The sequence below is a fragment of the Poecilia reticulata genome, linkage group LG14, assembly GCF_000633615.1.
Source record: "Poecilia reticulata strain Guanapo linkage group LG14, Guppy_female_1.0+MT, whole genome shotgun sequence".
Classification (NCBI taxonomy): domain Eukaryota; kingdom Metazoa; phylum Chordata; class Actinopteri; order Cyprinodontiformes; family Poeciliidae; genus Poecilia; species Poecilia reticulata.
The window spans coordinates 24,424,548-24,445,409 of NC_024344.1; the positions used below are offsets into that span (position 1 = coordinate 24,424,548).

The following is a 20,862-nucleotide window of genomic DNA, read 5'->3' on the forward strand; positions in this document are numbered from 1 at the left end:
CCAAAACCACAGGATATCTTATTAACACTCATTTCTGAGGGTTTTGTTTCAGATAAAAAGGAAAATTGAAGAAAAGGCTCTGAAACTCCCATTTCCTTCCTGACCCACATTGAATGGTTCTGCTGGTTAAAAGGAGGCTGCTGGGAAAGTTCTTCTGCATGCTGAGCTTTACATAAGCTATCTGCTAAGTACCATCAGGCTGGTTTATTGTTGAAGAAGACTCTCAGTGGGGGAACATCTCTTGTTGCTTCAGTTCTGCTAACATTTCAACATTCAAGTGACCTTACACAACATGTTTACATGTGAAATATTCATCATTTGCTTCCTATGTGGATCCAGGAGATGTGAATAAAAAAACATTTGGAACTGGAGATGAATTTGTTCTTCTGTTTTCAGTTGTGTTTTATGACTGGAGAGTTTTATTTACATGGGGAAAAAATTACTTTTCTAGGAGAAAGAGGTAACATCAAATTAAAAACAAGACACAACTACAGTGTCTATAAAAAGTATTTAACCGCTTGGATTGATTTAATTGATTCATCACATTTGTTTATAAAGATTTTATTTTTGGAAAATCAGGATTTATTTTCACTAATGCTCCTTGTTCTTCCACAGTTCAGATTGATGTCAGCCTGTCCAGCACCTACCATCTTGTTTTACAAGTATGTTTTGCAGCTTTTACTTGAACTTTGAATTCAGATAAGAAAACAGATAAGAATGATCGAAATAAAGTATGTTTTTATTTTATTTATTTCATTTGCATATTCTTTTTAAGAACAAAAGAAAAAACACATTAAAATCAGAAATTGAATTTGGTCACAGTGTGGGGAAAAAATATATTTTTAAGCTAAATTGCTTAAAAAAGCAATTTGGCTTAAAAAAGAATATGTGTTCAGTTCATATTCCTATATTACTAGTCTATGCCCTGCTACAGAAACCTGTTCACTGCTTGCATGTACATAATACCAAGATTTTTAAACTCGCTGTAATTTTGAAGCAAGTGCTGCCATTATTTTCTTGTTTGTATCAGAAAACTACATACGCAAGAGGAGTTAGTGCCAGTATTTATGGGAGAAAGTTTAAAAGAAATTATCTGTTACATAGTAAGACTAGTCTTAAAGGCTAAGAAGTTAATAACTTTTACACTATTCGTTATGCTGCTACTTTTTTTTAAATTTAGTTTTTAATATTCTATTTTCAGATGTAAAGTTAGGAATTAGATCAAATCTTAAATAATATTGTAGTTTTTTGACACATAAATCAGTCAAATCACCGTAAAGACGGTAAAATGACGTAGGACCGTTGACGGTTTTTGGCGTTACCAGCGCGGTTCTAGAACCTTCAGTTCACCATAGCAACAGTAACTAAGGAAGGGGAAACTCTAGCCTTTAATTAGTTGAGTTGGAAGTACGCCCTTTCTTCTTTTTAAATCCACCTTTGTTGGTTTCATCAGCTTCAAATTTACCAATCCGCCTCAATTGTTCATTGTTATGCAGATGAGGCCCAGTTAACTTGTCTCCCGCTAATCCAGATGGGATCAAAGCCGCAGCGGAAGCCTCGCTGACAGAAGATGGTCCTAAATGAACAAAGAGGCTCCGTCTCTGAGAGAACAACGTGTTTTTGGTTCTGCATGATGAGGAGGATGAATTTAACCAGGTGATGTTGGTTTCTACCTGCTGCCATTCCTGAAATTGTGCGACAGTGTGAGCTTCAAGAATTTAACGGCTGGAGCTTTTTCTCTGAGCATATAAGCTGAGAAAGACTGCTGGCAGAACTGGGACAGATTTAAAAGAAAGAAGAAAAAAAAACAATCATTGTTGAAGTAATTGTGTGAAACACATCATCACACAGCAAAGAAGTGGACTGATGCTCTCTAGTGGTCGGGGCAACTGTCGCAGCTGACTTTTTTTTAAAATATCAATTTGGTCAAGAGAAGAAACACGTTTAAAAAGCAAACACGTAAAAGGATTCAGAAGTACATAACTAATTTATACAATCTTATTTCTAAAGATTCATAATCTTATACATAATATCTTGTGAAGAAATTGCAAAAAATTTCACTATTTTATATTTTTTTTAAAAGTATACTACTGGATAAAATGTTTTTCTTTTAAATATCGAAACAAAAGCACCACAAATTCAGTTTAAATTAATTTTTTTAATGAGAATAACTTTAGCTTTCATTAAATATTTGTGGAAAATGTCTTTAATTTATGATTTATTTTCCTACAAGATAGCTCATGCCAAAAATAATACTATTCAGTTGTCATATTTTGATATAGTCTGTGTCTAAATTTCAGCAGATAGACAGTTGGATCAAGGCAGGACCTGGATGTGCTTAAACCTGACGTACTGCAGGTGTGTTGACCTGTGCTAAGAAGTTGAATGCTTTCTGGAAATAAACATATTTTGATCAGAGAAGACAATTGATCAGAGGAGTCAAGGTAAGGCTTTTAAACTAAGAACCATCTGTCAAGCATAGCGGTGATAGCAACTAGCAATACTGTACATTGCTGTTTTGCTGGAATAGTACAAAGTGGGTGGAATTACAAAAAGGAGGAAAACCTTCACATTCTTGAACTTCATCTCATAAACAGACGATGTTCCAACTGGACAGGAGGGGCAATTTGTAATCTGAAAGTTGTCGAGTTGATTCCATCTTTCTCTTGCTATGTTACTGAGAAAGGCACCTAATCCCAAATTCAGTTTGAATTGAAAAATACTTTGTTGAGCCGAAAAGAAAATGAAATGTTGTTTTAGCTCATATTAATTAAAATTCTTCACAGAGTTATAATCCTAAATTGTCTTCCAGTGTGACTTTCAGTATTTTATTGTGTGCAAATTTTAGTGGTAAGTATCACTAGAGACATGCTATATAATTTCTGAACTTTTACAATAATCCCAAACAAACGTCAAAGCTGGGTTTTAAATGACACAACAGGCCACCATTAAGCTGGTGGCATCTCAAAGCTCCACCCGTAACCATGTTGGGAGTTTCTTAATGATGGCTAAAAGACTGGTCAGTGGTCGGAAACTAAAACAATTACCTCAATTACCATAATGTCAAGATAAACGGTCAAATGTCCAGCCTGAAGCTTGAGCTTGTTGAAAGAATTTTTAATGAGTGGATTTGTCACAGACTACTGTGATAGTCTACTACAGAAATCCAACACTCTTTAATGAATTTGAAAGTTGTTCTTAATACAAATAAAAATAAATGTATGTATTTTTCCAGATCCATAAAACCACAAAAAGAAATGAAATGGAGCTGGTTTACACGTATAAGTATCTTGGCATTTTGATCAATGACTCCCTCACTTTCAAACTCCATGTGGAAAATCTCGCAAAAAAGCTCAAATTAAAGTTATTATTTTCAAAATAACTTGTGTTGTCATAGGGTACTAGAAAAGCGACTTGTTTCTGTCTGTGTTGGAGTATAGAGATATTTTATACACAGTTGCTTCCTCACAATGTCACAGGATGCCAGACTGTATGTCTTCTCAAGGTTCGTTTCAAACTGCAAAATGTCAACACACCACTGTGATTTCTATTCACGGCATGGTCTGGCTGCCTGAACGAATTTCCACTGGTTAACTTTTATTTACAAGACATTATCTTGACTTCTGCCAACCTATACCTGCACTGCAATTACACTGAGAAATGTTCATTCAAACTGGGTTTCTAATTTTGTAGTTATGGGTGATTGCTATGGCAATAATGAGCAGTAAGACAAATTGGACTGAAAAAATCGTTTTATTCCAGCTGAGGATCTTACGTTCCCTGAGACATTACAACCTTGTACATCTAGACTGGCTATAACTAAATTATGACATTTATAGCTACCTTTGCCGTTTCCTCGCCACGTTGAGATACAGGACCTGCCAACATGACTGAAACACCACAGGGTTAGTGTTTGAAGTGAGTTTGTTCTCTGCTATATTCCCTATAACAGCCTTTAGAGCCCACGATTTCTCATTAGAACAGGATCAGACTGTAATCTTCTCAAGAAATGCCCACTGTGCCATTCACTGTTTTATTTCTTTTATGTTAACCATATCAAAACCTTAATGTGTCTTCCTCTATTTATCCCCATAAAAACTCCAGATGGGGTCCCATTGTGATGAGCAGTCTAATTCCAGTCAGTTGTCAGTTTTCACCGTTCTCTTTCACAGCCAAACCTTTCTGTAGTCTGTAGTGCTTGAAATACTTGAAACAGAGTAAAAGTGACGATGAGTTTCATAAAAATCGACCTACATGCTGAGTCTTTGACTTTATTTGATGGCATACAACGAAAAAGGAAGAGTAGATTTCCGCCAAAAAGCTCAGAAATACTCTAGAAAAAACAAGGAAATTTCTGAGTTTGAAAAGTCAAATATTTTCTAGAAGACATGGAAATTTAGAGATTAATGTCAGATATTTTCTAGAAAAAAGTTTCAATTTGAAAAGACAAAAATGTTAGACTTTTGAAGCTCCACAAATTTCAAAGTTGAAATTTTTTGACTTTTCAAACACATATATTTTTCTTTTAGAACATTTTTGAGATTAATTCCAGAATTTCTTGAGTTTTATGGTGGAAATTTTCTCTTCCTTTTATTTTTATCTTCAGTGGCCCTTATAGCTTTGACCTTTCCTCTAGAATAGGTATGTTTCACATTTTTGTGACATCTACCGGGTCAGGAATGTCGATCACCTGGAAGCCCAGGTTGTCGATGCCCAGCTTCAGCTGGTTGATGTGGTTCTCCTTGTTGGGGGTCCTCTGGTCTACGTCCGTCTCAAAGCAGTGGACGCAGTGCGGCGTGGTAACTCGGACACTTTTGGAAAAGTTTGAGAAATCCACTCGATACTTTCCTGTTTTAGTGCGGGAGATGATGGGGAGGAAGCTGTAGCCCCACTGGATCTCCTGTGGGACATATGAGGTTCGTACCTGGCATGATGAGCTGGTGGACTCTGCCGTCCCGTCTAAAAACACCACCAACTCAAAGTCCTGTAGGGGGAGAGTGTCAGCGGACAGCTCGTAGAATGGACTCGATCTGTTAATGACGTGGTAGAGTGTCAGCGGACAAACAAAGAATAAGTTATCCTTGCCAGCATCAACCATGAAGTCAACGTCCACCTGGTCCAGGATGATGGTCTCTCCATCTGGAGTGATGGTCGTCCTCAGCAGCTTCCCATAAATCTGGCTTCCAATCAGTAAGGTCTTTCTAAGGTTGGCCACTCTGATGAGGAGGCACAGACTTCCTTTCTTCAAACAAATGACTGCTGTGTTGCTGAAGGTGACAGTCTTTGCCCTTTTCTTGGGTAAGGAGATCTTGGCCAGGATGATGCCACACATAAAGCAGTTGATGAAGACGCCAACTAGAGACTGGATGATAATCAGAGCCACCGTGCCAACACAGTGCCCAGTCAGTGCCCTGCCACCATAACCAATGGTGGTTTGTGTCTCTAGTGAGTACAGGAATGCCGTTGTGAGGCCGTTAACATTGTCTATACAACGGACGTGCTCCTCTGTTTGGTTCTGCGCCGTCAGGTCCCCGTTGCTCTTTGCGATCCAGTACCACAACAGGCTGAACATGAACCAGCTGCCAGTGAAGGCAGCCACAAACAGGATGAGGACGAAACGCCAGCGGAATTCCACAAAGGTGGTCCAGAAGTCCACCACGAAGGCGAAGTGGTTGCTGTACTCAATGTTGCCAAACTCGATGTTGCAGTGCCCGTCTTTGGTGACCAGACGGCTTTTCCGGGTTCGGTGTCCAGGCGGCTGGATGTGACCCGGAAGCAGCTGGAACATCCTGGAAATGCAGAAATAAATGCAGAATTAGTAATCAAACAATATCTATGCAATATCAAAACAAATCTTGTAATATCAGATATAGAAATAATAATTATTGGTATTCACTCCACATCAATTAGACAATTTTTCAAGTTTATATTTATAGCACATTTCAGCAACAAGGCAGTTGAAAGTGCTTTACATCATTTAGATACAAACATCATAAATTCATGTCAACAGTTGTGTAAAACATTAGCAGACATTACTTTTTGTAAAGTGCCATCGTTAAAATCATCAATACACATCAAATGTTGGTCGGTGTTCTATTTATTATGGTTCCAAAGAAACTGAAGAAGTTTAGTCTTGATTTAAAGAAACTCAAATGACCTTGCTTCTTCAACGTAGCTTGAACAAAGCAAACATTCTTCTGAAAAGTAGTAAATAGAACTTTTATTTAAAGTAATCAAATTTTTTCATGTTAGGTTGCCCAACCCAAGTAGAAAAACATTGTTTGGTGTGTTTCAGTGTTTTTAAATAATCATTTATGTACTAAAAATTGTATATAAATAACAATTTCTACTCAGAGTTTGGCATTTTCACATTCCAAGTCAGACAATCGACTGGAAAACCTTCAGAAATTGGAATTAAAACTTGAAAAGTCAGAAATTTTTCACCAGTTTTAACCTCTGAATCATATATGAATTATTGGCTTCTGTTGCTAATAGCAGTTAGCAAAGTCAATGAGAAAAGTTATTGATAATTTTCACAGATTTTCCAGCTTGTAAGTGAAAAACAGTTTTGCTACCATTTCTGAGATCCCCAAAGACCATTGGAAGATTACGCTTACAGAAATTCTAGTTAATAAATGTTAGGGTCCTTTAAGTAATACTGGGCTAGTATTAAATGATGTTTATTTCCATCTTCTCGATGTTGGGGAAGTGTAATGTCAGCTATCGGCCATGACAGCTATTTTAATAGGAGTATATTTCTAATATTTTTAATCAAGGAAAAAGCTATATTTAAGTTCAAAATTCAGAAATTGACAGCAAATTGAAATTAATATATCTGAATTGTTTCATACTTTTGGATAAAGTAGTAAAGCAAATATTTCAAACCAAATGGTCCAATTAAAGGCTCAAGGTTATGCATGAAGCTGGCATGCTATAAACATATATATTCATTATCCGAAGAGTTGCTTTATAATTTTTTATGACTTGTAATATCACCATGGTTTTGTCATAATTGTCAAACTGGAAACATTTCTTGTTTTTTTTTATTTCCTATTACTAAAAACTTATATTGTTCTTCTCAATGATTTCTGAAACATGCACATACCATAAATATTAAGTACACCTGTTTATTCTGCAAAGCTTCTGTCATTATTAAAAGATAATTTACCAATTAGCAGGTCAACAAACCTTGTCTTGCATTATTGGTCCAGCAGCAGCAGTTCACTGTGAGTTTCAGTAAAGTTTGGACCTACCTGCTCAGTGAGGCTTTGGGCCCAGCGTTCTCCTTGGATCTGCGCTAGAGCTTTGGACTCCTTTCCTTTTAGCTGGTGGCCATGGAGGCATTGGAAAGATTTTAATCCACAGTGAAATTTCCTAATCCCAGCCACATGCCACCATGTACGGTGGCCTTATACAGCTGCAGGACTCCCGGTGGGCGACTCCCTTCATGGTTTTGACACTGTAAATGCCTGGCCAGGATGGGGAGGGACGAATATTCTGGAAAACAGCCGACTGGATGCCTTCAGTGGGGTTTTCTTTGTTGGGGCAGTTGGTACGTCACTTGAGGCGACCGAAGTTGGCCGGCCCAAGCACTCACGCTGTTTTTGTTTTCAGTTCTTGAGAACATTTGGGATTTACAGGAGGCCACACAAAAGATCCCTCCAGTTGCATTTCATTCGGCCCCCTCCCCCAGTTCGAACCTGCAAGGTTGCCCCACATTTACATCAAAATGAAGAGCTGCAGAGACACAGAGACCTCACTATGCCTTTTTCTGCATGCTGCAGTTCTTACATCTGAGAACCGTGTTTCCATCTTCTGTTCTTCAGGGAAATGTCTTAGATCTGTAAAATATACTTCCAGTGGTGTAAATAAAACAACAGATGATTCGACTAATTACCATTTAAAAATATATTTTTTTAACCAAACAGAAGTGAGATCTGTTCGGTAGGTGCATATTATGCACAATAATTTTTTTGTGCCAAATTAATGCAAATAGAATACTATCTGGTTATGTTTTGTTTTTTTGTGGGGCTTTTATTTTTTTGAAGAATGCACATTTTAAATTATCAGACTGTTGCATCCTAAAAGCACAAAGTTGCCTTATCACATATCCTTCCTCTCTGCAGCTCTTAGACTCTACAACCATCACTGCTGCCAACAATCTTAACCAGTGTTTACATTCCTGCTGTTATTTGGACATCCTTTCTCATTTAAAATAACGTCATAAAATGATCAGAATAAAGCCAAAATAATGTAAGGATAAAATCATAATATTATGAGAATAAAGCCAGAACAAAATCATAATTTTGTCTTTATTCTCATGAAACTACAAATTGATTCTTATATGACTTTATTCTTGTAATATATCTATTTTTGTCACTTTATTCTCGCAATTTTTTTCTCATTTTCTTAACGTGGCCCTAATACTCTGTTATTGGTGCCAGCAGTTGATCAAGAAGAAGAAAGCTTTTTATATTTTCTTTGTTAAACATCTTCATTCACTGTGGGCATTTATTTATTTTTTCAACATTTATACGTGATCTATTTAACACCCACACAGCAGGTTGAACACCTGGGTGGCCTTCACCATCTGAAACTTTTCTTTGTTCTAACCTGTTAGTGGGCTCGTTTTCGTACCTCAGAGATACAGGAGCGTGTTTGAGTGGTTTTAACAGCGTGCCTCACTCTTTTGCTGGTGAAATGCTTTGTGACACAGGAAGCTAAGTTGGGGAGGAAGCGCAGCCTGATGGCTTTTGTGGCAAGTCACAACAAAAAACCATCAGGGCAAATGAACACAATCTTTCAGTGACTCTGGATTTAACTCAAATAAAAGGAAACCTTTTATTATTAATTCTGCACTGCACTGTTTTTGGGTGTGGGTGTTTGTTACCTCTCTGACAGCTGGAGGGCAGAAAGTAGTTTTTCTCTTCTCTGATGTAGCGGATGAGTCTGTATCTCCTTTCAGAGGGTAACAAGAAGAACAGATGATACCCCGGGTGGGTGCGGCCCTTAAAAATACCTTCTTTTGTAGTCGGTGAGTGTAAATGTCTTTGAGTAGAGGTACTGGTGTGTTGGTAATCCCTCACCACCTGCTGCAGGCCAGGAGGCTCTTTTCTAGATGAAAGTTGATGAGCAGGTGGAAAAAGAAGAGAGCTACCTTTAGCTTCCTGAGGAGGTGAAGCCTCCGTTTGGCCTCTTGATGAAGTATTGGTCAAAATGTTGGGCAAAGGAACTTAAAGGTTCTCACTCTCTCTACCTACCAATGTTTCTTGAAGACCACAATAATATCCCTGGTTTCTTTATACGATTAATTTTGTCTCATGCACATCATTCTTCCAGCCATAAGAATGTCATAAAGTTAATTTGCGCGTCCTTTTTTTTTTTTTTTATCTACAATGTTAATAACCTGCTGTAGTTTTGACTGCACTGCAACCTGTCTGTGATGACTGTGGTGCGTTGAGTTGTCTAATAAACTCTAAACAGGATTTTAGCAAGTGTCAAAAAATATTTAGTTTTTTTCCCAGTACCTTTTATTTCACCAGGAGAAAAAATAAACTCATCAAGATTAAAAATATAATTTACAAAGTTGTCCTGGGCTAGGCAACGGTAGAAGATAAAAATAAAATCTTTTCAACTTTTGTACATCGAGATACAACATTTGAATCTAGTAAAACAAATCACGTTAAACATGTACAGCCAGACGTTTCTGTCTCCTTGGTTTTCAAGAGTCTTAAAATTAGCTGTAAAATAAATGCAATGTTAGCGAGGACGAACGCTTAAAGTGATTAAATGGCGCCATCTGGTGCACAGTTTCTGAAAAGCACTTTAGGTCAAAAGTGCATAAAGTAACATTTTATGGAGACTTTTTCTAACTGTCCTGTAATTATTAACTTCAACATCTTAACTAACCATCACCATTTCTTTGAGCGTTACACTTTGGCATAATTTAAAGAAAACTGACACTCTTGAATATATATCTGTGTCGAACGATGGACTTCTACAGTTTGGAAATGTCCTTACAACTCTTCCCAGAGTGACGGGAGGCAACAGTTGTATTGCTGAAGTCATTGTTGCTGATTTTCCATGTTGGTGTTATGGTGCAGCTCCTTTCTGCTGCTTTCACTTTTGCAGATTCTTTTTCTTTTTACTTTTGCAGGAAAAAAAGTTCAGTTTTCGACATATAAGTTTTTAAATGACAATAATATTTGCTGTTCCTTTTACACAAGATAGTAAAGTTTTTGGTGCAACTGGCACTTTTGCACATGCCTGCAGTGTTTGTTGGTTTGTCAATCGTGATTCATATGCACTGAAAAAATTAAGAAAAAGGCATGAAAATATCAAAAAAACTATATAGGGAACTATGTGTTCCCTATATTTCCAAAGCTGCAGCATCTTCCTTACAGGATACTAAATAAAAAAATAAGACTCAACTTTCCCTAATTCGAGCCCTTTCTACACAATATTCTGCTCCAGCATGGGCTCCTGTGTCAGAATGCGTCGGAAGCTTAATCCGCTCAGGTCCAGCGTTTTGAACTCTCCGTCCAGGATGAGCTCTGCCACGGCGCGGCCCACCGCCGGCGAATGCTGCAGGCCGTGACCGCTGAAGCCGGTGGCAAAGTACATGTTGTTGATCAGAGGGTGAATGCCGATGATGCCATTCTGGTCGAACGTGTTGTAATCGTAGAAACCGGCCCAGGCGCTGGTCACCTGGCAGGAATAAAGGGCAACAAGTCAGACCATGAGACGCTGTTATGTTAAAAAGTCCAAGAAAACAGTTTTTATTTCAGGTTTTGGACTAGTGATTTCTGAACTTAAGGGATTTCACAACTAGACTTCTAGCACCAACTTTAATTTTAAATGTGACCTACGATGCTTCCTTGAGTGGGTTAGGATACGTCTATGGGCTATACAAAACTTGCTCATTACATCTTTTACTCAAAATCATTCTTAGATAATGAGATTTTAGTTGGCTCAGTTTTGCCTATTTTCAGCTTCTTAGAGAATAAGCTGTTTCAGGGCCACTGTCACTTTAATTCCAAATAAGATGCTGCTGGCCACGCCCCTGGAATCAATGTTTACACTCACACGTGAAAATGGCTGCAAACAGATACACAGTTTTACAACCGTGCATCTTAGAAAAGCTTTAGTAGAGCCTCCTGCACAACCAACAAGAATGCAGCAAGTGGTTTCTGAATGATAAGTCAACAACTAAACACTCGTCTTTTCCAGAAGCCATTGTAGAGCACATACAGCAGTAAAACCAGCCAACCAAACGGGCTTGAGCTCAGCATAGGTTGCTAGATAACGGAGCTGGACTCAGCTGGGGTTGCTAGGTAACGGAGCTGGGGTCGCAAACCAACTTAAAATAAATTCTAAGATTCTAATTGTCTTCATGTGGCCTTTTGTTCTGGTTGTCTCATAGTTGAAACTTGTAGTAGCTGTAATAACTAGAAAGTACAAAAAAAATCATATTTTATGTAATTTAGGTGTGTATTGATTTCGATGCATACGACTCTAGGAGAAACTATCAAACTCCAGCAGAAATGTGTTTTGTGTAACATTTTTATCACGGTTTGTGAAACTGAAATTAAAGCCAGAGGCAATTTTTTAAACTTGACAAAAATTATGTGCTTTTCATAATCTAAGATCAAAAATGTCCTGATTCAGGGAACAGCCATAAATACCTGCATAGCTGATGACATGCAGCTAGATTAAAAAAAGTATGGAACCTAAAATTGAGGTTTCATACTCAATTTTAGGTTCTAGATTTAAAAAAGTGTGTCTAGATTAAAAAAAGTATGGAACCTAAAATTGAGCCTTGAGGTACCTTTAGTTTCTCAAAAGCTGGAACTCGATTGGCCAATTTGGGCCAAACCTTGTCTTCAAAAAACTGATGGTCCACTTCCAGATTACTGGTGTCCGGCTCCTCCGCCTGAAAGGGAAACAATGAGGTAACCTCTCAGTTACAATTCAGACAAAAAGATGCTGCTCGTAGATGAAACTGACCTCCTCGGGCGACACTCCACAGATGTAGTTTCCTCCCAAACCTTCCCTTCGGAAATAAACTCCGGAATAGTCAATTAAGAAGGGAGAGTCGAGTCCTGGGCCATCAGGACAGTGAACCACATACACATACCTGGAAAACAACAAAAACACCTACCCTCTTAACATTCTAAGATATAATTAAATACTCTTTTAGAAACAAAAAGGAAATCCTGAAAAAGCTGCTGAGGTCGGAGAACGACCTCTTCCGAGGTTCCACAGGGACTGAAAATCCAGCGAGGGAGTCTTTGGGGCCGAGGCCGATTCCCACCATCTCTGCCAGTTTCCCAGAAAACGCTCCGGCTGCGTTCACAACAAGGGCGCATTCCACTGGCTGGTACTCCAGGCTGTTCAGCATCTGCACCTGCGAGACACAAACCGACTGATGTAGTGACCTGCACTGTTGTGTTTATTAGCCTTAAAAGCAAGAGGTCAGGGGAAACCTTCGCATAGCAGGTCACACTGCAAAACACAGAATCTTGCCAGGTTTTTGTGGTCTAGTTTCTAGTGCAAATATAAATAAGACAAAACTAACTTACAGGAACTTTTCACCAAGATATATAAACTTATTTTAAGTCCACAATTCCTTAATATTGATGAAAAGAACCAGTTCCACTGGCAGGTTATTTCACTTATAAAAAATTTATTTTTTTACATATTGTGAATAAAATAATCTGCTAGTGGAACTGGTACTTTTTCATCAGTATTAAGGAATTATTGAGTTAATACAAGCTTGCTGAAATGTTACTTGTAAGTTAGCTGTCTATTTCAAAGTGTACTAAGATTTTGAACTTGGTAAGATTTTTTATTTTTCCAGTGTTCAACACAGCTGGGATCACTTTGACAGAAAAACGAGGCCCTGACGAATAGTTTACATCAATTACTGCCTCCATGCGGCGTGGCACGGAGATCATGCTGTGGTTCTGTGGGGGTGTTCAGGAAGTCCAGGTTGCTTTCAGATCATTCGCTTTGGACTTCCAGCAGCGTGAAGTCTTAGCTACTCTCTAGAATTCTTATTCCCAATTAAAATGTAATGCTTGTGGATGGTTTTCTACCACACTTTTTTCTTCCACCTGACTTTTCTTTAAGGATGTCTTCACACCCTTGAATCATTGACACTCAGTGTCATCTGCAAACATTATACTCCAAGAAGAGTCTTCAGTGAGTCTTTTGAACCAAATTACATAGAACATCTTACCGTTTCCCATCAGTCACTCTCAGTAAGTTCTGGATGTTCCACTTACTTTGACAGATTTTATTGTCTTCATGTCTATTTGTTCCCCATTTTTTGTCATCATAACTTGTTTCACGTGTTTAAAATCTGTGGATGAGAATAAGATTAACAGACAATGAAAAAACAAAGATTTAACATATTACATGTAACATGTTCTCTTCTCATTTCAGGTTTTAAGTTGTTATGTTTGTATTAATCAAAAGGAATACACCAGCTTGTTGTCATGTTAATACTACAGGGTATAATGGGAGGACGGAAGGAGGCGTTCACACAAATCAACCTAAAATGTGACCAACATCTGAAGGTATGACCCACCTGCGACTTCCCCGAAGCACTGAATGACCCCCATGGACATGGCCTTCCTCCTGAAGGCGTTCAGGAGAGTCCAGGGGTCGAACCAGCCCTCGTTCTCCAGCCCTGCAAAGCACCAAACCCCCAGAGTGAAGTTAAGTCAGCTGCAGAACCAAGTTAAATATGGTTTTATCAACAGCCAACGCATCAAAATTAGCTTGTTTCCAGTTAGCAATCCGAAAACTTGCAATTATCCCAAACTAATAAATCATTCTGGGTGACTTTTAAAAAAAACAAAAACAAAAAAACCCTACTAACTAGCATTTAAAGGATTGTTACACAAATGGCTTAGCAATGTACGCCTGCTTGGTTGATACTTTGTGGAACCACAATTAAAGCTGCAAGTCTTTCTGGGGTTTGTCTCTACCAGCTTTGCATGTCTGGAGACTAACATTTTGGCTCATGCTTAGCAAAAATAAATCAGCCTCAGTCAGGTTGGATGATTTATTTTGCAGGAACAATATTTTGCATAAATTAGTTACAAAAACAAAAACATCTTTACATTTAAAAACGCTGTTGCTACAATTAGGAAAAAAAAGAAGAATCTGGTAGAAAATTAGCAGTTAAGAATGTTAACACCTCCCCAATTAACTCTATATTTCAAATTTATGTATCAGTAATGCTTCCAAAAGGGGGAAACTCACTTCCATGAGAAATGTTACAAACTGCATTTAGTTACAGCTCTACACAAATGTAGCGGGCAGGTGTGAACAAACCAGTAAAGTAAACAAGGCAGCTTCACGGATTCAGCAAGGCCTGTCTTAGACAAAGACTTTAGAGGAGTTCACAGGATCTGTTAGTCTTTTCTGTGGTCTTCCTCTTTTCCTCCCTAGCAGCTCCGGATTCTGTCCAATTCTTCATTGTCAAGTCTCAATCTAGCTGTCATTGCTCCAAACTGCACATCGCTGCAAGTCTTGTGAGCTTTTTTTCTCTCTTGCAACTAACCTAAAGTCACAGATTATCATGTTTGTTAGGGTTGCTTTGGATGCTCGGTACATGCACTCGTCCAGTTTTGGTGCTTTTACAATAGAGATCACAATATCATCTGCAAACATCATGATCCACAGGGACTCTAGCAAATCCTCATCTGCCAACTTTTCCACCACTCCACAGAAGAAAGGACTCATAATCTTCTTGAGGTGAGACCTTGAGGAGGTAACTTCCATTACATTCTTGTTTGTTTTCCTTTCTAGTTTAGCTTTAAGTGATAACGTTTTGTTTGTTTGATTGGTCTCCAGCGACTCGGCCACAAATGCAAAACACCACGGCAAACTGAGGTTAATTAAATCATACTAACTAAACATTGTGTCATGAATTAGCCCAGGCTCTGACGCTCTTTATTCATTTAGGGCCTGAATAATGCAGAGCACATTGCTAAATTAGATGCAATAAATCATGTTCTGTTACCGTATGAAGCCAGCGCCACGCCCTCTGTGTTTATCCACGGAAATTTCTCCTTCACTTGTTGCTGAGAGAAGAGGGAAACTTTAGCTCCTGCACACCTGGAATCACACGACGAGATGATTAGCAAGGCAAACCATCTGAAATCCAGAGCGCATCTCTCCGTCAGGCACCTCTGGGTGTTGTAGTTCTGCTCCATGATGTGAGCCACCTCCTCGCTGGCTAAGAACAGGTATCCCGACTGGTTGAACTGCAGATCCACAGGATCTTCATTCACAACGCTGAGATGCTCCTGATGGGAAACAGAGGAGATGATTCGATCCAGACTTAAGATAAAACAAAGGATGACCAGACGCTACTTTTATTTGTAGCTCTCACCTGCTTATGCACAACTTTTCTAACTACTTTTCTCTTTAGACATTACCACTCCCAAAATATTTCCACAAAACTTGCTTCGACAGCAGTCACTGGGTGATTGAAATGCTTATGAACTTTGACCTACGTTGATGCTCCTCATGAAGTCTGCAGACTCCAGGGAGAGGTGGATGTTCTCCAGCAGGGAGAACTGCTGGCGGATTCCTCCTGCAGACAGAACCGTGGAGGCCTGGGAATACTGGACACAGTCAAGAGGGTTAAAAAGTGGCTTTATATACATTTGTTTTCTGTGTTAAAGTTTAAGAACTGATATCCCCCTACTGTTTAGAGCCGAGGACCTCTTTGATTGTATCTTATCTTAAAGATGTTTAGAAATCCTCCAAGAAAACGGAGTCCTTACTGTTGGGTCTCTCTCCACAACGAGGACTCGCATCTTTTTGGAGAACTTCTCTTTCTGCTTCAGCCAGTAGGCGATGGACCAGCCCATCACGCCGCCGCCAACGATCACGATGTCCGCTGTCTCAGGAGGGAGATTGGGGTTGATCTCGAAGGGCATCCAGCTGCTGCTCGGCAGACCGTCTGCCGCCTTCTTCTTCATCGCTGCCATCTGAGCTTTCAGCTCTAAACAAAAAGTGTGATCCATAGATGTTTCTGAAGGTCTTTCAGTGTTTTTCACAAATTTTCTACCTTGTCAACAACCAGTGTCTTTTTGGTTTGTTTGAATGACTCTTTTGGATTAAAAAAAATAATAATAAAAAATAATAATAATAATAAAAAATCTCCTAAACTCTACAAATAGCAGGAAATGCAAAGATACAAAATCAACATGGACTTTTAAAGAAGTTGATCTTTGCTTTATTTTCACCTTTTCTTCTTATGTAAACCATTATTTAGAAACAGAACCTTTGCTGTCAGCTTGTCTAGTTTTGTAAACCTTGAACATTGAATAAAAAGATGCTAAAAAGAAGACAAATTGGAGAACAACAGGAAAACAATTCTTAATGTATTTATTGTGCCGAATTATTATATGCCGAATAATTTGCGAGGTTTAAAATATTCAGGAAACGTGTCTACTTGCGATATAAACTCTGCGAGGAGCTTTATATAAGGAGTTTATTTAAGATATGACTATATGTTAAATGGGATCTGGCCCACTCCTGTTTAACTACCACTTCTGTTCCAGATCCTTCAGGGTTCCCACCTTTGAGGAAGTCGTTCCGTAAGGCTCCACCGGTGCTCAGCTTCTGGCAGAAAGTCAGACCTCCACATCGGTCTGGCTGCCTTTGTGTCACCGCAGTGCAGCTGAGCGATCCACGGGTGAAGCATCCACGAAGAGCCCGCACACTTCTGTGCAGCCGTCTCCACGCACACATCCTGGCTCTGAGATCAGTTAGTTATTCAGCTCCAACGCTATTATGGTGGAAATCGAACCGAGATGTGAAGGCGAACGAAAGATGATATTCTTCTTCTTCTTGTCGGTTTTACTGGCGTTTGGCAACAAACTGTTAGTAGCGAAAGATCACATTTCATCTAAAACGAATGAAAATATGCGAAGCCTATAATCTGAGGTCAAGAGAAAGTAAAGTGAAATGAACCGAAAACATTCACATCCGGTTTTACATGTCTGCCGTTCAAAATAAAAGTAAACATATAAGCTTTAGGGAAACGAGACGGACACAACGTTTTTATAAATTCTACAGAACTAGTTTAGAATACTATAAAAGAAATGTGACACTATACGCTGTTAAATGCATCGTTTTATAAAACTATCTGTCGCATTTATTTTATATCTTTTGAGTTTTGTTCACAGTTAATAGTTGAATTGATTACCAAAACCTTTTGTGATTTTGCTTAATGTATAAAATTATACGAAACATGGCTGCAACTATGAATAAATAATAATAATAATAATAATAATAATAATAATAATAATAATAATAATAATAATAATAATAATAATAATAAATGTATTTTATAATCCACTTTTCATTAATAAAAATCTCAAAGTGCTACACGGTGCAGCTAAAAACAAATAAAATCAACAATCAAAAACAATTTTAAAAATATATTAAAAATATATATATTGCAAGATGTATAATTTATAGCTTTGTTGTTGTTTGGTACTTGGTGGCTAACTGGAATGAGTTTGTTTTTATGTCTTTTACATTAGTGATGGAAAAATAGAGCAGCGGATGGATTTTATTTTGAAAATGTAACAGGAAATGACAAATATGTAAATTGTAACTTGAGTTTACTGAGATGGGAGGCAGTGGCTTCACGTCACTTAAATTAACCAATAGTAAAGAGGACCGGCCCACTAATTTATATATCCGTGTTCTTCTTAATGTTTTTGCATTATTTTAGATTTGAAGATATTTGAATGCAGTGCAAAGCGCTTGGGGTTCCTCTGTACTTGATAAAGCGCTGTACAAGCACAAGCCAGTTACCATTTAATATTTTACTGCGGATGATTACCTACATGTATTTCTTGTAAACAGATAAATAAAGCAATAGATAACTTTCTAATCTATTATATTCTACTATAAATTAAAGTGATAAAGAACTTGAAAACCAGTGGTGTTTTTATCATTTTTAAAATAAAAATATTTGGAATAAAAAAGAATGCAATAAAGAATTATGGTAGCAAATAAATAAATAAATAAATAAATAAATAAATACAATTACTATAAACTTGTCCAAATACCAGTGACAGCATTCAAAGGCTAATCAGCAATTACAGTTTTTATATTAACTAACGGTTCAACAATATAATATGAGCAGCAACCCTCATTTATTCATGTAACTGAAGTTCCGTAAAATTTAAAATTATTAAGCAGTAAAATAAAACAAGTTTACAGTAAAATAAGAAACCGAAGTAGATCTCTTTGAGACTGATTCCTACGGAACCATTGTTCAATAATTAAAACAACAAAACCTAACTTTACTCTGAAAAATCCTTGCGGAAGTAGAGTTTTATATTACAGCGGACCTGGCGTTTATTTTGTGGCGTCAACCGGAAGTGGATAGTGAACTGTGCGGTTTTTGACACACTGTTTTCTGTTCCCCGGGGCCACAGTGTTTTCAACGGGACTCAACTTCGGCGTTCACTGGTCCCGCTATGGTTGCTTGACCCGGGCTGAAACTCCATCCGTCCGCTTCCATCTTGCCCCGAAAACCATTCGTACGAACTTTTCTGGATAAACTTTTGGACTTGTTGGATCAGTTTTATGTCCAGAACTAAGGATGCAACCCCCACCGAGAAAGGTGAGTTTTTTTTTTCTCCTTTTTTCCGCGGCTGTAGCCTCCTAAGCTAGCGTTACTTCGACGTAGTGGTGCATATTTAATGGTTGGAAATGTACGCTTTGTTGCTACTCGCCTGGTTCACACGATGGACTTCCACTTTTGAACATCATAAAACACATAAACTGTTGGTTTCCACATCAAAATCACTGCGGTTGTTTGTTTAAGTCAGTTAAAAGGAAGAAAACTTATTAAAAACACTTGATGCGCTGCAGTTTTCCCTTGTTTTTTTTAGCGCTCATCAAACGTGCTTCGTTCGCTCTGAAACTGAAAAACGGTTCTTCAACTAATTCCTTTCAGCTGTATCCGAATTAGAAACTGTTTCTGACTTATAATAACTGAGATGCTCTGTTACTTTTAACTGTAATGTTTGGCATAACCTGTAGTATGTTAAATTTATAAACTTTTTGGGATATTTCTGTTATTTTCTATAGGATGTAGGCGTTATAAGCTATTTAAAGTCTTAAATACCCTCCAGGAAGCATTGCAGTGCATGTTTTATCATTAAGATAAGCTTTAAAAACACAAATCCCTGCAGACATCAGTCTCTGTGGAAGTATGTGGACATAGTATCATATTTCAACAACAGCACAGACCATTTTTGTCCCAGTCCTCTTAGTAAATATGTTTCAGTTTACTGAAGGCTCATAAATCTACACTTATTTAAAGCAATCCTGACAGTATTTTTTGTATTTGGACATATGCTTTAACTCTGATGACCAAAAAGTTGTTAAAAACTTCTCAAACATACATATTGACAGAGTATATACCTGGTTATACTTGTACATGCAATTAAATTTCTCTTTTAGCTGTAGTAATAGTCAATGTGCGGCTTTGCATGGGAAATAGTTGCCTAATTGTTTGTATAATTTACCAGAGATCTTAAAATAAAATTACTTGCAGATAATTTTTTTTCTGATTTGAAAGGCTGAAAAATCACATTGGGATGCAAAGCGGGGGATATAAATCAGAATTTTCAGCATTTAAGGTAACGATTTGAGCCATTCAGGGGAAAATAGTTGATTGATTTGTGCAACACTGCTCACCTTTTATGTGCAAATTCTATCTGGGGGGTTTTTCAGCAGCACACAAATAAGTAAATATTTAACTTCAGAGCAGCTGTTGATAACACTTCTAATCACACCTTCTCTGAGCTCTGTAATATTTGTGTCACTTCCAGTCAGATACACTCCACTCTGTCCTGATCAGTTAGTACTGGTTCACTTTTTTACTTTGTGTAATTGTTGAATTATTAACCACTAGATTTGCATCATTGTTAAATTAACACAGATAATAACTCGGATGCACAGACATGACAATTTGGGCTGATGTTAATACTGCCACTATGACGAATATTCAATATTTACCAATATTATATATATCTTCTTAAAGTTTCCAAAGCAAAAAAAGCGATCACACTGTTTACATTGCTTTTTTTCTTTTGTGCATATTTTGAAGTATCACACTAGAATAGCGGTTCTCAACGTGGGCGGTACTGCCCCCCAGGGGGCGTTCAGAGGACGGCAGGGGGCGCTGGCGGACATTTTTACAAAAGGGGGGCGCTGGGATGCCTTTGGGGGGCGTTTGGTCGAAGGTAAACTTTCCACCTTAAATCTACAACAATGCCAGTTTAGACTTTGAGCAACTTGGTAAAACTGTATTGTGTAACATTAAATCATGCTTGGCTGCAACTGTATCGATGGCAGCTCTTCTTCTTCTATTCAGTGTTTGTTAGCTTCTGTTAGCTTCTTGGCGCAGCTCCGTTCTCCTGCTACTGGTAGCTAAAATCAAGATACCCTCACTGAAAAATGAACCCATTTCAATAAAGAAATAAAGAAATCCCTCCATGGGTGATACCACGATAGGGAGCGTTCATTTTGTAGCGTTAACACGGTGCTGTAAGTGGTCCGGTATGAAACGGGTGATGGAACAACACAGCACTTTTAAATTTCAATAATCAGAATGCAGAAATTGTTTCCGTTGTTTTAAAAGGTTTATGTCAGTCTGCCTTTTCCCCATCGATACGCTTCCTGACGGCCCTGCACCATAGGGGCTTAAAAAAAAGGGAAAAAAAGACCAGCACATTGCGCAAAACTCTGAAACAGGAAAAGCGGGACTTAAAACGGAGCGATGAACTAGATGTGAATTATGGCATAAAA

At 38.1% G+C, this 20,862-nt stretch overlaps 3 protein-coding genes and 1 long non-coding RNA gene across 7 annotated transcripts in view; 2 read left to right on the forward strand and 2 right to left on the reverse strand.

Moving 5' to 3' along the window:
• The first annotated feature begins 1,344 nt into the window (after positions 1–1,344).
• LOC103476300 (uncharacterized) lies at positions 1,345–13,602 on the forward strand. 4 transcript variants are annotated; one of them, XR_535444.1, is made up of 4 exons: positions 1,345–1,407; positions 1,497–1,656; positions 2,301–2,444; positions 13,515–13,602. It is a non-coding gene; the product is annotated as an uncharacterized LOC103476300 (long non-coding RNA). The 4 variants fall into 4 exon arrangements; XR_535443.2 differs by having other exon boundaries at positions 1,352–1,656; XR_001777307.1 differs by having other exon boundaries at positions 1,352–1,656; positions 2,304–2,444.
• On the reverse strand, positions 2,451–8,170 carry LOC103476299 (ATP-sensitive inward rectifier potassium channel 1-like). The gene is made up of 2 exons (XM_008428540.2): positions 7,254–8,170; positions 2,451–5,789 (listed from the first exon to the last, which is right to left on the reverse strand). Exon 2 carries the CDS (start codon positions 5,786–5,788, stop codon positions 4,649–4,651), a length of 1,140 nt encoding a protein of 379 aa, XP_008426762.1. The 5' UTR covers position 5,789; positions 7,254–8,170; the 3' UTR covers positions 2,451–4,648.
• Positions 9,506–16,995, reverse strand: foxred1 (FAD-dependent oxidoreductase domain containing 1). Its single transcript, XM_008428539.2, has 11 exons — positions 16,605–16,995; positions 15,804–16,024; positions 15,531–15,641; positions 15,202–15,320; positions 15,035–15,129; positions 13,592–13,693; positions 13,287–13,363; positions 12,246–12,406; positions 12,007–12,136; positions 11,828–11,932; positions 9,506–10,707 (listed from the first exon to the last, which is right to left on the reverse strand). The coding sequence occupies exons 1-11, from the start codon at positions 16,774–16,776 to the stop codon at positions 10,453–10,455; spliced, it is 1,548 nt and encodes a 515-aa protein (XP_008426761.1). The 5' UTR covers positions 16,777–16,995; the 3' UTR covers positions 9,506–10,452.
• Positions 16,996–18,429: 1,434 nt separating this feature from the next.
• The window catches only part of LOC103476301 (F-BAR and double SH3 domains protein 2-like), a 53,563-nt gene continuing 51,130 nt past the window's right edge, over positions 18,430–20,862 (forward strand). Inside the window, exon 1 of the mRNA XM_008428542.2 lies at positions 18,430–18,667. Within this exon, the coding sequence (XP_008426764.1) occupies positions 18,647–18,667 (21 nt within the window). The 5' untranslated portion in view covers positions 18,430–18,646. The remainder of the gene's footprint in view (positions 18,668–20,862) is intronic.

What these genes read in the sequence shown, in the direction of transcription:
- LOC103476299 (XM_008428540.2), bottom strand. Translation starts at nt 5,788, where the DNA reads ATGTTCCAGCTGCTTCCGGGTCACATCCAGCCGCCTGGACACCGAACC.
- foxred1 (XM_008428539.2), bottom strand. Translation starts at nt 16,776, where the DNA reads ATGTGTGCGTGGAGACGGCTGCACAGAAGTGTGCGGGCTCTTCGTGGA. An exon ending in ACGGAACGACTTCCTCAAAG is followed by an intron (nt 16,025 to 16,604) that starts GTGGGAACCCTG and finishes CTTTTTGTTTAG; the next exon opens with AGCTGAAAGCTCAGATGGCA. An exon ending in ACTTCATGAGGAGCATCAAC is followed by an intron (nt 15,321 to 15,530) that starts GTAGGTCAAAGT and finishes GTTTCCCATCAG; the next exon opens with GAGCATCTCAGCGTTGTGAA.